Source organism: Pholcus phalangioides, unplaced genomic scaffold (assembly GCF_987345545.1).
Source record: "Pholcus phalangioides strain wild (caught in Gottingen) unplaced genomic scaffold, Ppha-v1.0 ptg000010l_1, whole genome shotgun sequence".
Taxonomy (NCBI): Eukaryota; Metazoa; Arthropoda; class Arachnida; order Araneae; family Pholcidae; genus Pholcus; species Pholcus phalangioides.
In genome coordinates this window covers 8,860,264-8,873,219 of record NW_028301603.1, presented here as the reverse complement: position 1 = coordinate 8,873,219, position 12,956 = coordinate 8,860,264, and the positions used below count along the sequence as shown (strand labels likewise).

Sequence of the window (12,956 nt, the reverse complement as noted above, 5' to 3'; positions counted from 1 at the left end):
GTCCTAACCAATCGTGGGTTCGTACACCATGCATCCCCGCATCATCTTGCAGGTCTTTATAACTTAGTGCACCTAAGCTGAGATCTTTGGTACTCCCCCCCCCCCCCCCCCACTATGAACTTATAGTGTAAAAAAATGAGGAAAATAATCTCGGGCTCCGGTCTGGAGCCCTGCAGCCCCACCTCCCTGTAGGAAGTTTCACGATAAGATCAGGCACAATGATTTATGACAATAAATGTAATATTTTATGCTGTGAATGTAATTCTCTCACTGCTCCGGTTCCTTGCTCTCTAGGTCACGTTTTTGATACTTACGCTCACTCCCATGCTTGCATACTGTTTTGATCAATCGCATACTTGCACAATCTCTAGGTCATTCTTTTGTTAGCTCGCATGCTTTCACACTCTCTTTGTGATTCACATTCATGTACACTTTGTTATGTCATTCTTTTGGTTGCTCACTGACCTTTCGCCCACTTTCTTGGATACTCTTTTGGTCACTGACATGCTTGAACACTCTAGGTCACATACTTGAGCACTTTCTAGGTAACTTGTTTGGTTACTCACTAACCTCTCCCCGACTCTTTAATCCAGTTACATGCTTGTACCTAACGGTAGCATCTATAGCATCCCAACTCTCGAGCATCAGATGCTACCCGGAAACCCATGATATTCTTAAGACGGCCTTGGTACCTGCTGGGGGGGGGGGAAGACCAGAACACTTCCAGTGTTCCTGATTATTGTGCAGCCTAACTGTGTGTTTATGTAACACCATCTAACTCAGAAGGCGTCCGTGCGAAGATCGTGACGTCACTGAAGAAAGTCATCTCACCAAAAGTCATTGGATATACTACAAAAAAATGGTGAAGATGGCGCATGCGTCGGCCTACTATATCCAATGGCTATAGGTGTGATGACCTTCTTCAGTGACGTCACGCGCTTCGCGTGGAGGCCTTCTGCTTTAGATGGTGATGGTCTATGCAAGTTTCATGCATTAAAAGATGCTGCCATCTAGCAAAAATAAATAAAGTTGCAAAAGTTAACGATAGAGGGCGCTCGAACACAATACTCGATCTATTGCCGGGATATATCGGGCCGTCAATAAAATGCATGAATGCACGTGGATTCTTCATTCAATACTGGCAACTGCCCCCCCCCCCCGTCCCGTTTTGCATAATCCTCTTCATTCACTTCACGTCAGCGCCATCTATCGGTCAATTTTTTAAACCAACTTCTTTTTAAGAAAAAAAGTGGTCTTATTCAAGCAACAGCAACGATAGGTTGCACTGACGCTCAATTTTCTATGCAGATTTATGTGTATCTGACCGTCAATAAAACAGATGGAAGCACATGGATTCTTCATTCGATATGAGCACCCTGATTTGCATAACCCGCTTCATATATATATATATATATATATAGTGTGTCAGCGCAATCTACCGGTGATTTTTGTAATTAACTTTGTTCTTTTTTTTAAAAAAAATTGGTTTTATATTCGTGCGAAAACTGCATTTTTTCTTCATTATTTGCTCCTTTTTGACACATGCACGCATTTGGACACCCGACTCGTGTCGATTTTGGACATGATTATTTTGTTTGTCGTTGATTTCAGATCACCCGGAACGCCGAAGAGACGGCCTTCACGGTCGACGACGAGACCCAGAGGCGACTCACCCCGGGACCGGACTACAACTTCGGCAACCTGACGACCCTCAGTGCCGTGTTCGTCGGTGGGATCCCGTCGTGGTACGGGACGAAGCTCGACCTGCTGGCGCTTCCGTCGGCCTACTTCGAACCCAGGTTCCGGGGCGAGGTCAGGAACCTGTCTTTCGCCAGCGACGACAGCGTCCACAGGGTCCAGGACATGCAGGAGGCCGAAGGCATCAGGTCCGTCGCGGTGACGACGCCCAACTCGCTGTATTCGGCGACCCCTTCGTCTGAGGTGAGTCTCCGGAAAACTCTGGATACGTGCAGAATATTCTGGATATTATACAATGTAGGCCTAAATCAAGGATCTCTTCAACCTGGTGCTTAATCGGTACAGAGTACGCTAAGAAATTGCCTGATTTTTCGTACTCGAGAACTTCTAATCGACATCTTTGTGCATACATGTTTAAACCGGGGCACGAGGGCCAGATGCGGCCCTCGGAATTGTCTGGAGTGGTCCGTGACCACAAACTTAATCTTGCAAAGGAGGAGCAAGTGGCACATTTCTAGATCATTTCAGTGACCCGCGGCACAGTTCCGAAGCACTTAAGTTGCCCGCGGTGCATTTAAAGATCACTATATTGACCCGTGGCGCAGTTTCAGAACTCTTAAGCTATAGGCGGTGCGTTTCCATATCACTTGAGTAACGTGCATAATATTTTCCGATCACCACGGCACCGTACCAGACCACTTTAGTGGCCCACGGCGCATTTCTAGAACACTTTAGTGACCCGTGATATATTGACAACCCACTTGAGTGACCTGCGGCATTGTTCCAAATCACTCAAGTGATCCGCAGCATATTTTCAGAGCTATGCGACACCGTTCCGGAGCCCTTCAGTGACCCACGGCACGTTTTCAAGAGCACTCAAGTGGCCAGCGGCGTGTTTACAAAGCACTTTAGTCACCCGTGGCATATTGACAGCCCACTTGAGTGACCTGCGGCACAGTTTCAAATCGCTTAAGTAGCCCACGGTGCATTTAAAGATCAATATATTGACCCTCGGCGCAGTTTCAGAGCACTCTAGTGACCCGTGGCACAGTTTCTGAGCACTTAAGCTTATCGCGGTGCACTTCCAGATCACTTGAGTAACACGCAGACCATTTTCAGATTACCACTGCACCGTATCATAGCACTTTAGTGGCCCACGGCACATTTCTAGAGCACTTAAGTCGCCAGTGGCACATTTAGAGAGCACTTTATGACCCATGGCATATTGACAGCTCACTTGAGTGACCTGCGGCCCAGTTCCAAATCATACAAGTGACCCGCAGCATATTTTCAGAGCAATGCGGTACCATTTCGGAGCACTTAAGTTGCCCGCGCATATTTCAAGAGCACTTAAGCGGCCAGTGGCACATTTACAAAGCACTTTAGTGACCCGTGGCATATTGACAGCCCACTTGAATGACCTGCGGCACAGTTCCAAATGGTTTAAGTAGCTCACGGTGCATTTAAAGATCAGTATATTGACCCTCGGCGCAGTTGCAGAGCACTTTAGTGACTCGTGGCACAGTTTCTAAACACTTAATGGCATATTGACAGCCCACTTGAGTGACCTGCGGCCCAGTTCCAAATCACACAAGTGACACGCAGCATATTTTCAGAGCAATGCTGCACCATTTCACAGCACTTAAGTGGCCCGCGGCACATTTCTAGAGAACTCAAGCGGCCAGCGGCACATTTGCAGAGCACTTTAGTGACCCGTGGCATGTTTACAGAACACTTGAGTGTACTCGATACAGTTTCAAATTACTCAAGTAACCAATGACATATTTTTAGATCAATGCGGCACCGCACTTAAGCTACCCACAGCGCGGTTCCAAATCGATTAAGTAATCCGTGGCACTGTTTCAAATCGCTTGATGAAGTGGCCCGCGACTAGACAGAAAGGTTGAAGAGAACTGATTAGTATCACATGATAATATATTTCACTAGTTCTTGTGTTAATGGCATTGTTTAATGTGTTTGTTTCCGTTGAAGGGATACACGGTAGACTCTCCGAGCTTCAGCATCAGCAGCATCCACTTCAACGGCCTTAAGAACGAGGATGACCACTGCGACCGCGAGGACCCCTGCCAGAACAGTGGCCGCTGCATCAGCACGGACGCGGGACCCATCTGCGACTGCCGATCCACCGATTACGAGGGGGACTTCTGCGAACAGAGTAAGCGTTTCATAAACTTTTTTCCCCGCCCATGGGTCCCTTTGGACCACATGTTTTCCCCTTGCGGCCCGCCTGCGTCATCCAGGGTCCTTCGACGCGTGACCCTATCTACTTATTAAATTGATTTCTGAATAAATTTATAGAGTGTAAAATTTTTTAAACATAAATAAAGATGGATTTCTCTCGGATATCCCCAGCTTGATTCCCATCGGGGGGGGGGGGGGCTCTACGGGGTTCTAAAAGAGGATAGACCATATATTTTTCCACAATGTATTTCACATCTATTTTTTTTATAGATATGTGTGGCTTCCTTAATCATCTGCCACGGCTGCTCTCTCACCCGTGCTCCCACTAAAATATCCCAGGACCACTAGACGGCCTCGATCCGTCTTTGGAAGCCCGCTGCCCCGCTAAGTATTTTTTCGAGTGGAAGACCCCGGTCATAAACACGACTATGGGAAATAAATGGGGAAGAATTAAAAGATGCATCACTCACGGCCCGGTTTGACTAATGCCAGGGCCCAGTACCGGGCCGTGGCCCGGCGGTTGAGAAAAAAAAAACACTGGGCTAGATGACCCCCCACCCCCTCCACTCCCTTTCTCCATCAAGGTTGAGAAGCTATTCTATTATGGTTGAGTTGCTATTCTGGTGTACTGGTGTGGCCTTGACAAACGTATACTGGCCTACATCTTTAATAAACCTCCCGGCTAGGACATTTTAACGAGCCCCGAAAAATGATTTTGTGGTGCCCTGGGGACTTGGCAATCATACCGGCCAGGATCTTTGGTGTTTGGGACCTCCGCTGAATACCCGGGCTCTCTGGCCAGGACATTCAACGAGCCCGTATATGGGTTTTTTGATATCTTGGGGGGAAGATACTGCTCAGGATATTTGTTAGGCATTCCTTCTAGAGCAATTATTCCCAACGTAGACATTAACGCCCCCTTGGGGGGGATGGAATGTTACAGGGGGACGGTAGAAGCTACGGGTATAACATAGGACCCTATGGGTTAGATTGCGTTGGGGGCGATGAGAAAAATTTCTGAAAAAGGGAGCGATGGGACAAAAACTGTTGGGAAACTATGTTTTAGAGCATAGTTTCCCAAACTTTTCGTTCCATCGCCCCCTTCATCAGAAATTTTTTTCCTCTCATCGCCTCCAACTCAAGTGAACCCATAGGATCCTATGTTAAGTGCGTATTTTCTATCGCCCCCCCCCCCGGACCATTCCATCGCCCAGTTTGGGAAAGCATTCAACGGGACCCCTTCCCCTTCCCCGAACATTGATTTTGTGGAGTACTGGGGGACTTGTCAAACATACTGACCAGGGGATCTTTGGTAGGCTTTCTTTTCCGGACATTCAACAAGTTCCGTATATTGTTTTCCAGGGTTCTGGGTATTTGGAAACACATACTTGCCAGGATTTTCAGTAGGTTCTCTGGCCAGGCCATTCAAGGAGCCCGTATATTTTCTAGCACCCTGGGAGCTTGTCAAACATACTGGCCAGGATCTTTAGCTTTTTTTTGCAGGACATTCAACGAACCTCCGTATACTGTTTTTCCAGGTGTCCCGAGCACTTGGAAGACATACTTGCAAGGACCTTCATATGGAGTACGTTCTGGCTAGGACATACCACGTGACGCGATATATTCAAGTCCATTGAGGAGTACTAAAACATAGGGTTCAAATGACCAAAGCTATAATGCAACCAGCTCGGATGGACGGCAAAAGTCAGGTCATTTTTTTTATGTGGTCACGATTGAAGATATATTTGATTTGTCATAAAATTACACTGTTGAATAATCGGACTCTAACCTCGTTGTTATGATACGGGAGAGAAGCGTGATCAAATCATCGACGCCTTCAGCCTCGATTGTTATAATAAGCGTTATCACATTGTTTCGCCGGCGATACACAATCCGCCAACATCAGGCGCGAATTGTAATAAGTGCGAGTTCGTAGCTGTTGCATTATGTATGAGTAATCGTAATTAGATATATACGACAACATCACCTACCACCGGGAGGACAGCGAATCGTATAATCGCAACTGGGCATTTAGAGGCTGTTGCTTTAAACAATTCGACGGCAACCGAATTTCTCGACGTTCGCGAAATACATAGTAAGTGACGACCGACGTCGAATCGATGGCGTAGCTAATTGAAATTCTATACGCCGGGGCAAGTCTTCCCGTGATTACTAGGAGGGGGCATCTGTTTCCACGTTGGATCCGCAAAAACCGATTGGATAATTGAGTTGACACCGAGCGCCCCCCCCCCCCCCGCATTCGTTAGAGCTCGGTTCGATTAATGTGTACATCCTGCAGAGAGAGAGAATTTCATTTTCTTGTGGAGATCCCATGTTTAGTGTCCCATCAGAATTGGGCCGGGAACGAAATTAGAACTCATGCAGGGTGTAGAGCGGCGATATGGCGGGGGGCGGGGGTTGTGTGTGTTCAACCCCAACAACGATTTCAAACTGGCATAAATAAATATTTTTCTAATAATTTATGTGGATTCCAATTGCGGTTTACTTTCGAAAAACGCAATGAATCCGTATAGTGTGAACCCTGGATGTCTTGGGTGACTTTCCGATACAGCATCGAATCCGTATAGCGTGAACCCTGTACAGCATCGAATCCGAATAGCGTGAACCCTGCATTTCTTGGGCGACTTTCCGATACAGCATGGAATCCGTATAGCGTGAACCCTGCATTTCTTAGGGTGACTTTCCGATACTGCATCGAATCTAAATAGCATGAACCCTGCATTTCTTAGGTGACTTTCCGATACTGCATCGAATCCGTATAGCGTGAACCCTGCATTTCTTGGGCGACTTTCCGATACAGCATCGAATCCGTATAGCGTGAACCCTGCATTTCTTAGGGTGACTTTCCGATACTGCATCGAATCTGAATAGTGTGAACCCTGCATTTCTTAGGGTGACTTTCCGATACTGCATCGAATCCGTATAGCGTGAACCCTGCATTTCTTAGGCGACTTTCCGATACAGCATCGAATCCGTATAGCGTGAACCCTGGATTTTTTGATGGTTCTCTAAAACTGCAGTCCGTATAGCGTATGTGAGTCTGGGTTTTCTCGGTTGTTCTCTAAATCAGCGTTAGATCCACATAGCGTGACCCGGAATTGCTCGGTTGTTCTACTGTATAAACTGCATCAGATCCATATAATGTGAGACTGGGATTTCCCGGTTATTCTCAAAAACTGCATTAAATTGTATCCAATCTGTACAGTGTACAACCGGGATTTCCCGGTTGAAATAATCAGTATATAATGATTTCTATGATGAATTTCCTAAAACTCTGCATTATGTCCACATAGAGAGAGTGAGCCCGCGATATCTCGTTCAGCTTCCAAAACTGAAATAAATCCGTATATCTTGAACTCGGGATGAGACTTTCTAGATCTGCATTAAATGCGTACAGCATGAATCCTAGACTCAAACAATCACCAACGAATAAGGCAAATATCACGCACTCCTCTCTTACATGAGGGTTTTCCCCCCTAGCGAGCAGGATATATATTCCAAAAATTCAGGATGATCCCCGACCACTTACATTTCAGCAGGAAACGAATTCTATTCAGCAGGTGCTCACGCTTCCGCCGTAGCTGCGAAAAGGCGTTAAAAGTATTCATCGCGATGGTGACTTTGCCTAATAATGCTCAAACAATAACCAGCGAATAATGCAAACACCCGGGAATAACCACAAACTCCCAAGGAGAGTTCCTACAACCAAAACAATAAACTCCTAAACTCCAAAGGAGTTTGTGGTGTTTCATGGTGTTTGCCTTATCCGTTGGGTTGTTTGAGCATTATTAGGCGAAGTCATCTATTCTTCCATATGGATCCTAGATTTTGTTGATGTTGTTGTTGTTGGTGGTCTAAACTTGCGCTAAATCCGGATAGCAACGGACCGAAATTTACCAGTTGACTTTCTAAAACTGCAGTAAATCCATCCAGCATGGATCGTTGATTTCTTTGTTGATTTTCTAAAATCACAGTAAATCTGTATATCGTGCATCCGGGACTCATTTGGTTGACTTGCTAAAACTGCACCAAACCCAATAACATAAACACTTAATTACTCAACGAAGGTTTCTTAACAGCTGGCTGTTGCGCGAAGGTGAATTTTGGAAAGAGAGAGAAATTACTCGCTTGGCATTCCCTGTAATATATCCGTTTATTTTGAGCCGGTGATTTCTCGGTTGCCTTTCCTAACCACTTTACGATCAAGGACGTAATATTGCGTCCAAATGCCGGTGGAATAAATTCAAACAAGTCTTATATAAGAAGGGAAAGAGAACGGGTAGGTGAAAAAGAGTGAAAGAGAAAAATATACTTCATATCTACTTTCTCTTATCTGTGAGTATTATAGATATAAGAAAGAGAGTATTAGTAATATAGTGTAACTTCGGTTAACGACAAATTCGCATAACTGCTAACGGAGAATATTACCCAAAAATTCCCTATGTTCTCCAGTAAGCGTGCCTCAGTCGGAAAATTAACACGTACGAGTGTGAATGTTTACGATACGAAACTAGATGTATCAGCATATAGCAGCGATGCGTATTTGCACTTGAAGTTGTTTTTTTCTAATTCTGCTTCGAGAAAACTGCGCGCCGATTGCATTATTGAACGTGACTTTGAGGGGATAGCTCGTGAACAAGAGCCACTACTTGTGGAAGAGATTTTGTGCCTGGGGGAAGACCATGGACTGGAGGTGATGGCATTCAAGAACTACTGGTGAAAAATGTCTAGGAGTTGACGGTAGATGAAGTGATAAATCTCTCATGCACGCACCAGCAAGAGCTAATGGCGGTATCTCGTCTGAGGAAGAGAGAAGCAAGGAGGCTCCTCACATAAAATGAGATTAGAGAGATGTGTAGAATGTGGGGGAATTTGTGCAAAACCCTGTAGAAAAAGAACCACCCAAATGAAGCTGTAGCAGCGTGCGAGTAATGAATCTCTCCAACAAAAACACTGCAATTTACTATTTCCCAGAAATCCTAAAACAGAGGCAAAAGCTAGTGTCATTGGATAAGGCTCTTTATGAAAGTCACGCTAAAAGAATACGTTTGCAAGCAACAGTAAGTCTGTAAATCGTGCTAAACGGTAGTCCTCCCCCTCCTCTCTCTCGCCGTTAAGTTAATTTGTAAACATGATCGTATTTTGTATGTTTATTTATGGCGTTATCTATATTATGGCTATTTTATTGTATTATGTGTAATTACTATTGTGTTTGATTATTGATTGAATGCTGCTCTTAGTGGTCATTTTTATGTGAATGAATAATTGTGGAACGAATTATCCGAGTTTCTATTATTTCCTATGGGGAAGTCTGGTTCGAATAACGAGCTATTCGGATAACGATCGCGTTGGCGGAACGGATTGAGCTCGTTAACCGAAGTTCCACTGTATATACCGTTTTCCTTTTCGTTTCTTTTTTTCTTACTCTTCTACTTTTTTTTCCTCTTCCCTTTTCTAACATGCCATTACGTTTTAGAACAATGTTTCTCAACCTTTCTGAAAACAAAAGACCAGTAAAATGTCTGAAACAATGTGACGGACCACTTGTGTCCCGTATTACGGGACGTTCCTGTAATTTTCGTTGTTCCGAGTTTTCTCAAACGTTTGTCTTATTTAATAAAGATACTGATTTGAATTCGCAATATTTACTAAAGTAGAGCGCAAAAGTCGAATTTGTAACATTTACGCACACACACACACAGTGTTTTCATAATAGAAATTATATTATGGTAATTTTTTGGCAAAAATTATATGTATTCATCTCACACACATGTTTGCCGGCTTTAACGTTTTGCCCTAAAGTTTTTGGAATTCTAATCACGATTGGTGTTTGCGGCTACTTCTGACAATGTTTCTGATGACAATCAGCGATGTCCCGTATTTTAAGGATTATTATTTAAGAGCCCCGTTTACCGAATTTTATTTTTTTTCAATATGGTCATCACAATATTTGAATATTTTTTAGGAAATACATTTTCATTTACCGCGATTTGTAGCCACACTTTATTTCCACACACTTCAGAACTTTCAGCAGTAAATAGCAAATCGCATTTAAACAAACGTTTTATTGCTTTAAATTGCATTTAAAGCAATAAATTGAAATTTTTTGGTAAAATTTAGTGATATCTCGTATTTAAGATCGCTAAGATTGGATATATTACTAATATATCAATTACGACTTGTGAGTAATTTTATTAATTCTGCCTGCGACCACCTATGCCATGTACGCGAACCACAGGTCGAGAAACACTGTGCTAAAAACAAGGTTGTCATATTTATCGCGCCGACTCGTCAAACAGAGACCATCCGAATTTCTTGCAAACCGCTTGCAAGCGAAGCGATTGAACCACAGTTAAGAGTCCAGCAGGAGCACAGGATTTCTTGGTTGCCTTTCTAAAACTGTACATAATTTTTATGGCAGAACCTTGTAGGCCTCTCCCTTATTTACTTATCTATCAAATTTACTTATTCATTTTATTTTCTTCGAGTCACCCCTGGGAGTTGTCACGGAGCCCTTGAGACTCCGCGGAGCACCGGTTGAGAACCGCTGCCGTAAGCCATTCACACTGAGCTATAAGGAAAGTGCAGTGAGGACTTCGCGAGCCGTCCTTACGCGACCGCATCACACCTTTATGGAGCGAAGCGCGCGAAACATTTCCTGCACATGTTAATGCAATGGGGAAATTCCAAATACGAGACCTATGCATTCCGTCTTTTTTTTTTTTTACTTTTCGGCCAATAATTCGGTGGTGTTTGGTCAGAACATGATAACTCCAAAATCACATTTTTGAGATATAGCATTTTCATTGCCATTTAAAAATCAGAAATAAATCATACACACAAATGCAAATGAAAATATCATACGTTAGTATGTTGTTTAGCCGTACGCACGTATTTGTGTGTATATATTATATACATATTTTATATATTATATGTTATATTTTATTATCTCACTTCTAATTAGTTTTAATTAACAAGACCTACTACTAGATCAAAAAGACATTTTCTGGAGAGATATCATGTTCTGACCAAACGCCACAGACTTATGCATTATTCATCTGAAAAATCTATATATATAAAATTGATTTTCTGTGTGTCTGTGTGTCTGTATGTTCTCTATACAAATCTACAATTTTAGATCGATCGTCGCCAAATTTTGCATATATACCAAATGGGACCCGACTTAAACGATAGGCTACTTTGAAATTTTGTCATAGCAGGGCAAGTGCCCCAAATGGGCAAAAAACTGTAGGGCAACAATGGTTTTCGGGCCTCAACAATCACTTTCTGAACGTTTACTTTGGTTACCGTGGTTCCCTAGCAATGCGTTTAAGACGTGTATATGCCTTTACAATGGGTTGTCACTTCTCTAATCCTGTTACCATATGTGTAATAGTTTATGCCTTTATAATGGTTTACCAATTTTTCATTCCTCCCGGTAATGAGGCTTTTTTGAATACACGTCAGAATCATCATCAGCATCACTTTGAGGGTCACGCAAAGGATGATCCCCATATAAATCAGTGTTAAAATTGCCGATTTTACGGTAGAAATGCGTAAATTTAGTGGGGGTTTCCTGCCACATTAATAATTTTCAAAATTCTATTGAATTCTCGATTTTTTAAATATTGAGTTCGCTTATACGAAACCCAGAAAATTAAATATCAAGTAATTAGCCGGATCCCTACTTTCGAGTTGGATATTCGTACAATAACATTGATTTCTCCTTTTTATTTATGTCTTCTCAAGCATGAAAATTAATGTCTCCGTATTGTCTTTTAATATTCAACTGCATAAATGCATATACAGTTTAGGATGTTTTAAAATTAATTATGGGCCCATAAAGTACATCGAAGAAATTATACAGCTTTAATTAAGCATTTTTGGGAACTGAAATAGGCAGATGGATAACTTGAAGTTCAAAAGGGGGGGGGATCGAAATGCTTTTAGCGCCCTTAAAAAAGGAAAGAAAATATTTTTATTTCTACGTTTCTTTAAATCCAGATTTGTTTATTTTATGAGTCACGCAGGAAGTCACCATATTGGTTAACGTGGACACAATTTGTATGTCAGGCCCGTCATTTAGGGGGCGTTGCTTCCCCCCCCCCCGGCTTTTGAAAATACGCTAAACATGGTGTGTATGTGTGGTTATATATATATATATATATATATATATACAAATATATATATATACATTGAGTACATGTGCTTTGCCCCCGCCCCCCTGGAAAAAGTCGAAATGACGGCCCAATTGTATGTCCCTCAAAGAAAGAGGGAGATGTCACGTGATCCAAGAAGCCCCATTAAAGAAAACCCGGGCAGCGCCGGGTATTATAGCTAGTATTGTATAAAATTTGAAGTATTTTATATAAATATAAAATATTGTTTAATATAATAATAAGCAATTCGACCAATATTCGCTGACCTCAGAAAAATTCAATGAATTCGTGTAGCCTGAACCTCGTATTTCCCGGTTGATATTCGGAATAATCCAATATAAATAAATGAGAAAGTATGTATGTATGCCTGTTCTTCATAAAAATCTACAGTTTTAGGCCGATCGTCGCCAGATTTTGCATATGTAACAAACAAGACCGGGATTGAACCGTAGGGTACTTTAAAAGTTCGTCAGAGCTGGGCAAATGCCCGAAATAGGCGAAAAACTGTCGGGCAACAATGGTTTTTGGGCCTCAACAATTACTTTCGGAACGTTTACTTTGGTTACCGTGGTTCCCAACAATATGTTTCAGACGTGTAAATGTCTTTACAATGGTTTGTCACACTTTTAATTCTGTTATTATAACAGTTTATTCCTTTATAATCGTTTGTCACTTTTCCAATCTTCCCAGTAATTGAAGAAAACCCGGGAAGCGCAGGGTATTTTTGCTAGCCTATATACAGGGTGTCCTGTAAGTGCTAATGCGGCCTTTATCTCATCAACCGCCTATCGTAGAGGTATAGTTTCAATTTAAAAAAATACTTAAAAGGCGTTTGAATAATATTCGCTGCACAAGCTGGACGTATGACGTCGCTAA

The 12,956-nt window shown here is 42.7% G+C and overlaps 1 protein-coding gene across 1 annotated transcript in view; it reads left to right on the top strand.

Moving 5' to 3' along the window:
• Nucleotides 1–12,956, top strand: part of LOC149080850 (neurexin 1-like) — a 196,835-nt gene that overhangs the window by 44,736 nt on the left and 139,143 nt on the right. Inside the window, exons 3-4 of the mRNA XM_089237516.1 lie at nt 1,612–1,941; nt 3,691–3,874. Of these exons, the coding sequence (XP_089093642.1) occupies nt 1,612–1,941; nt 3,691–3,874 (514 nt within the window). The remainder of the gene's footprint in view (nt 1–1,611; nt 1,942–3,690; nt 3,875–12,956) is intronic.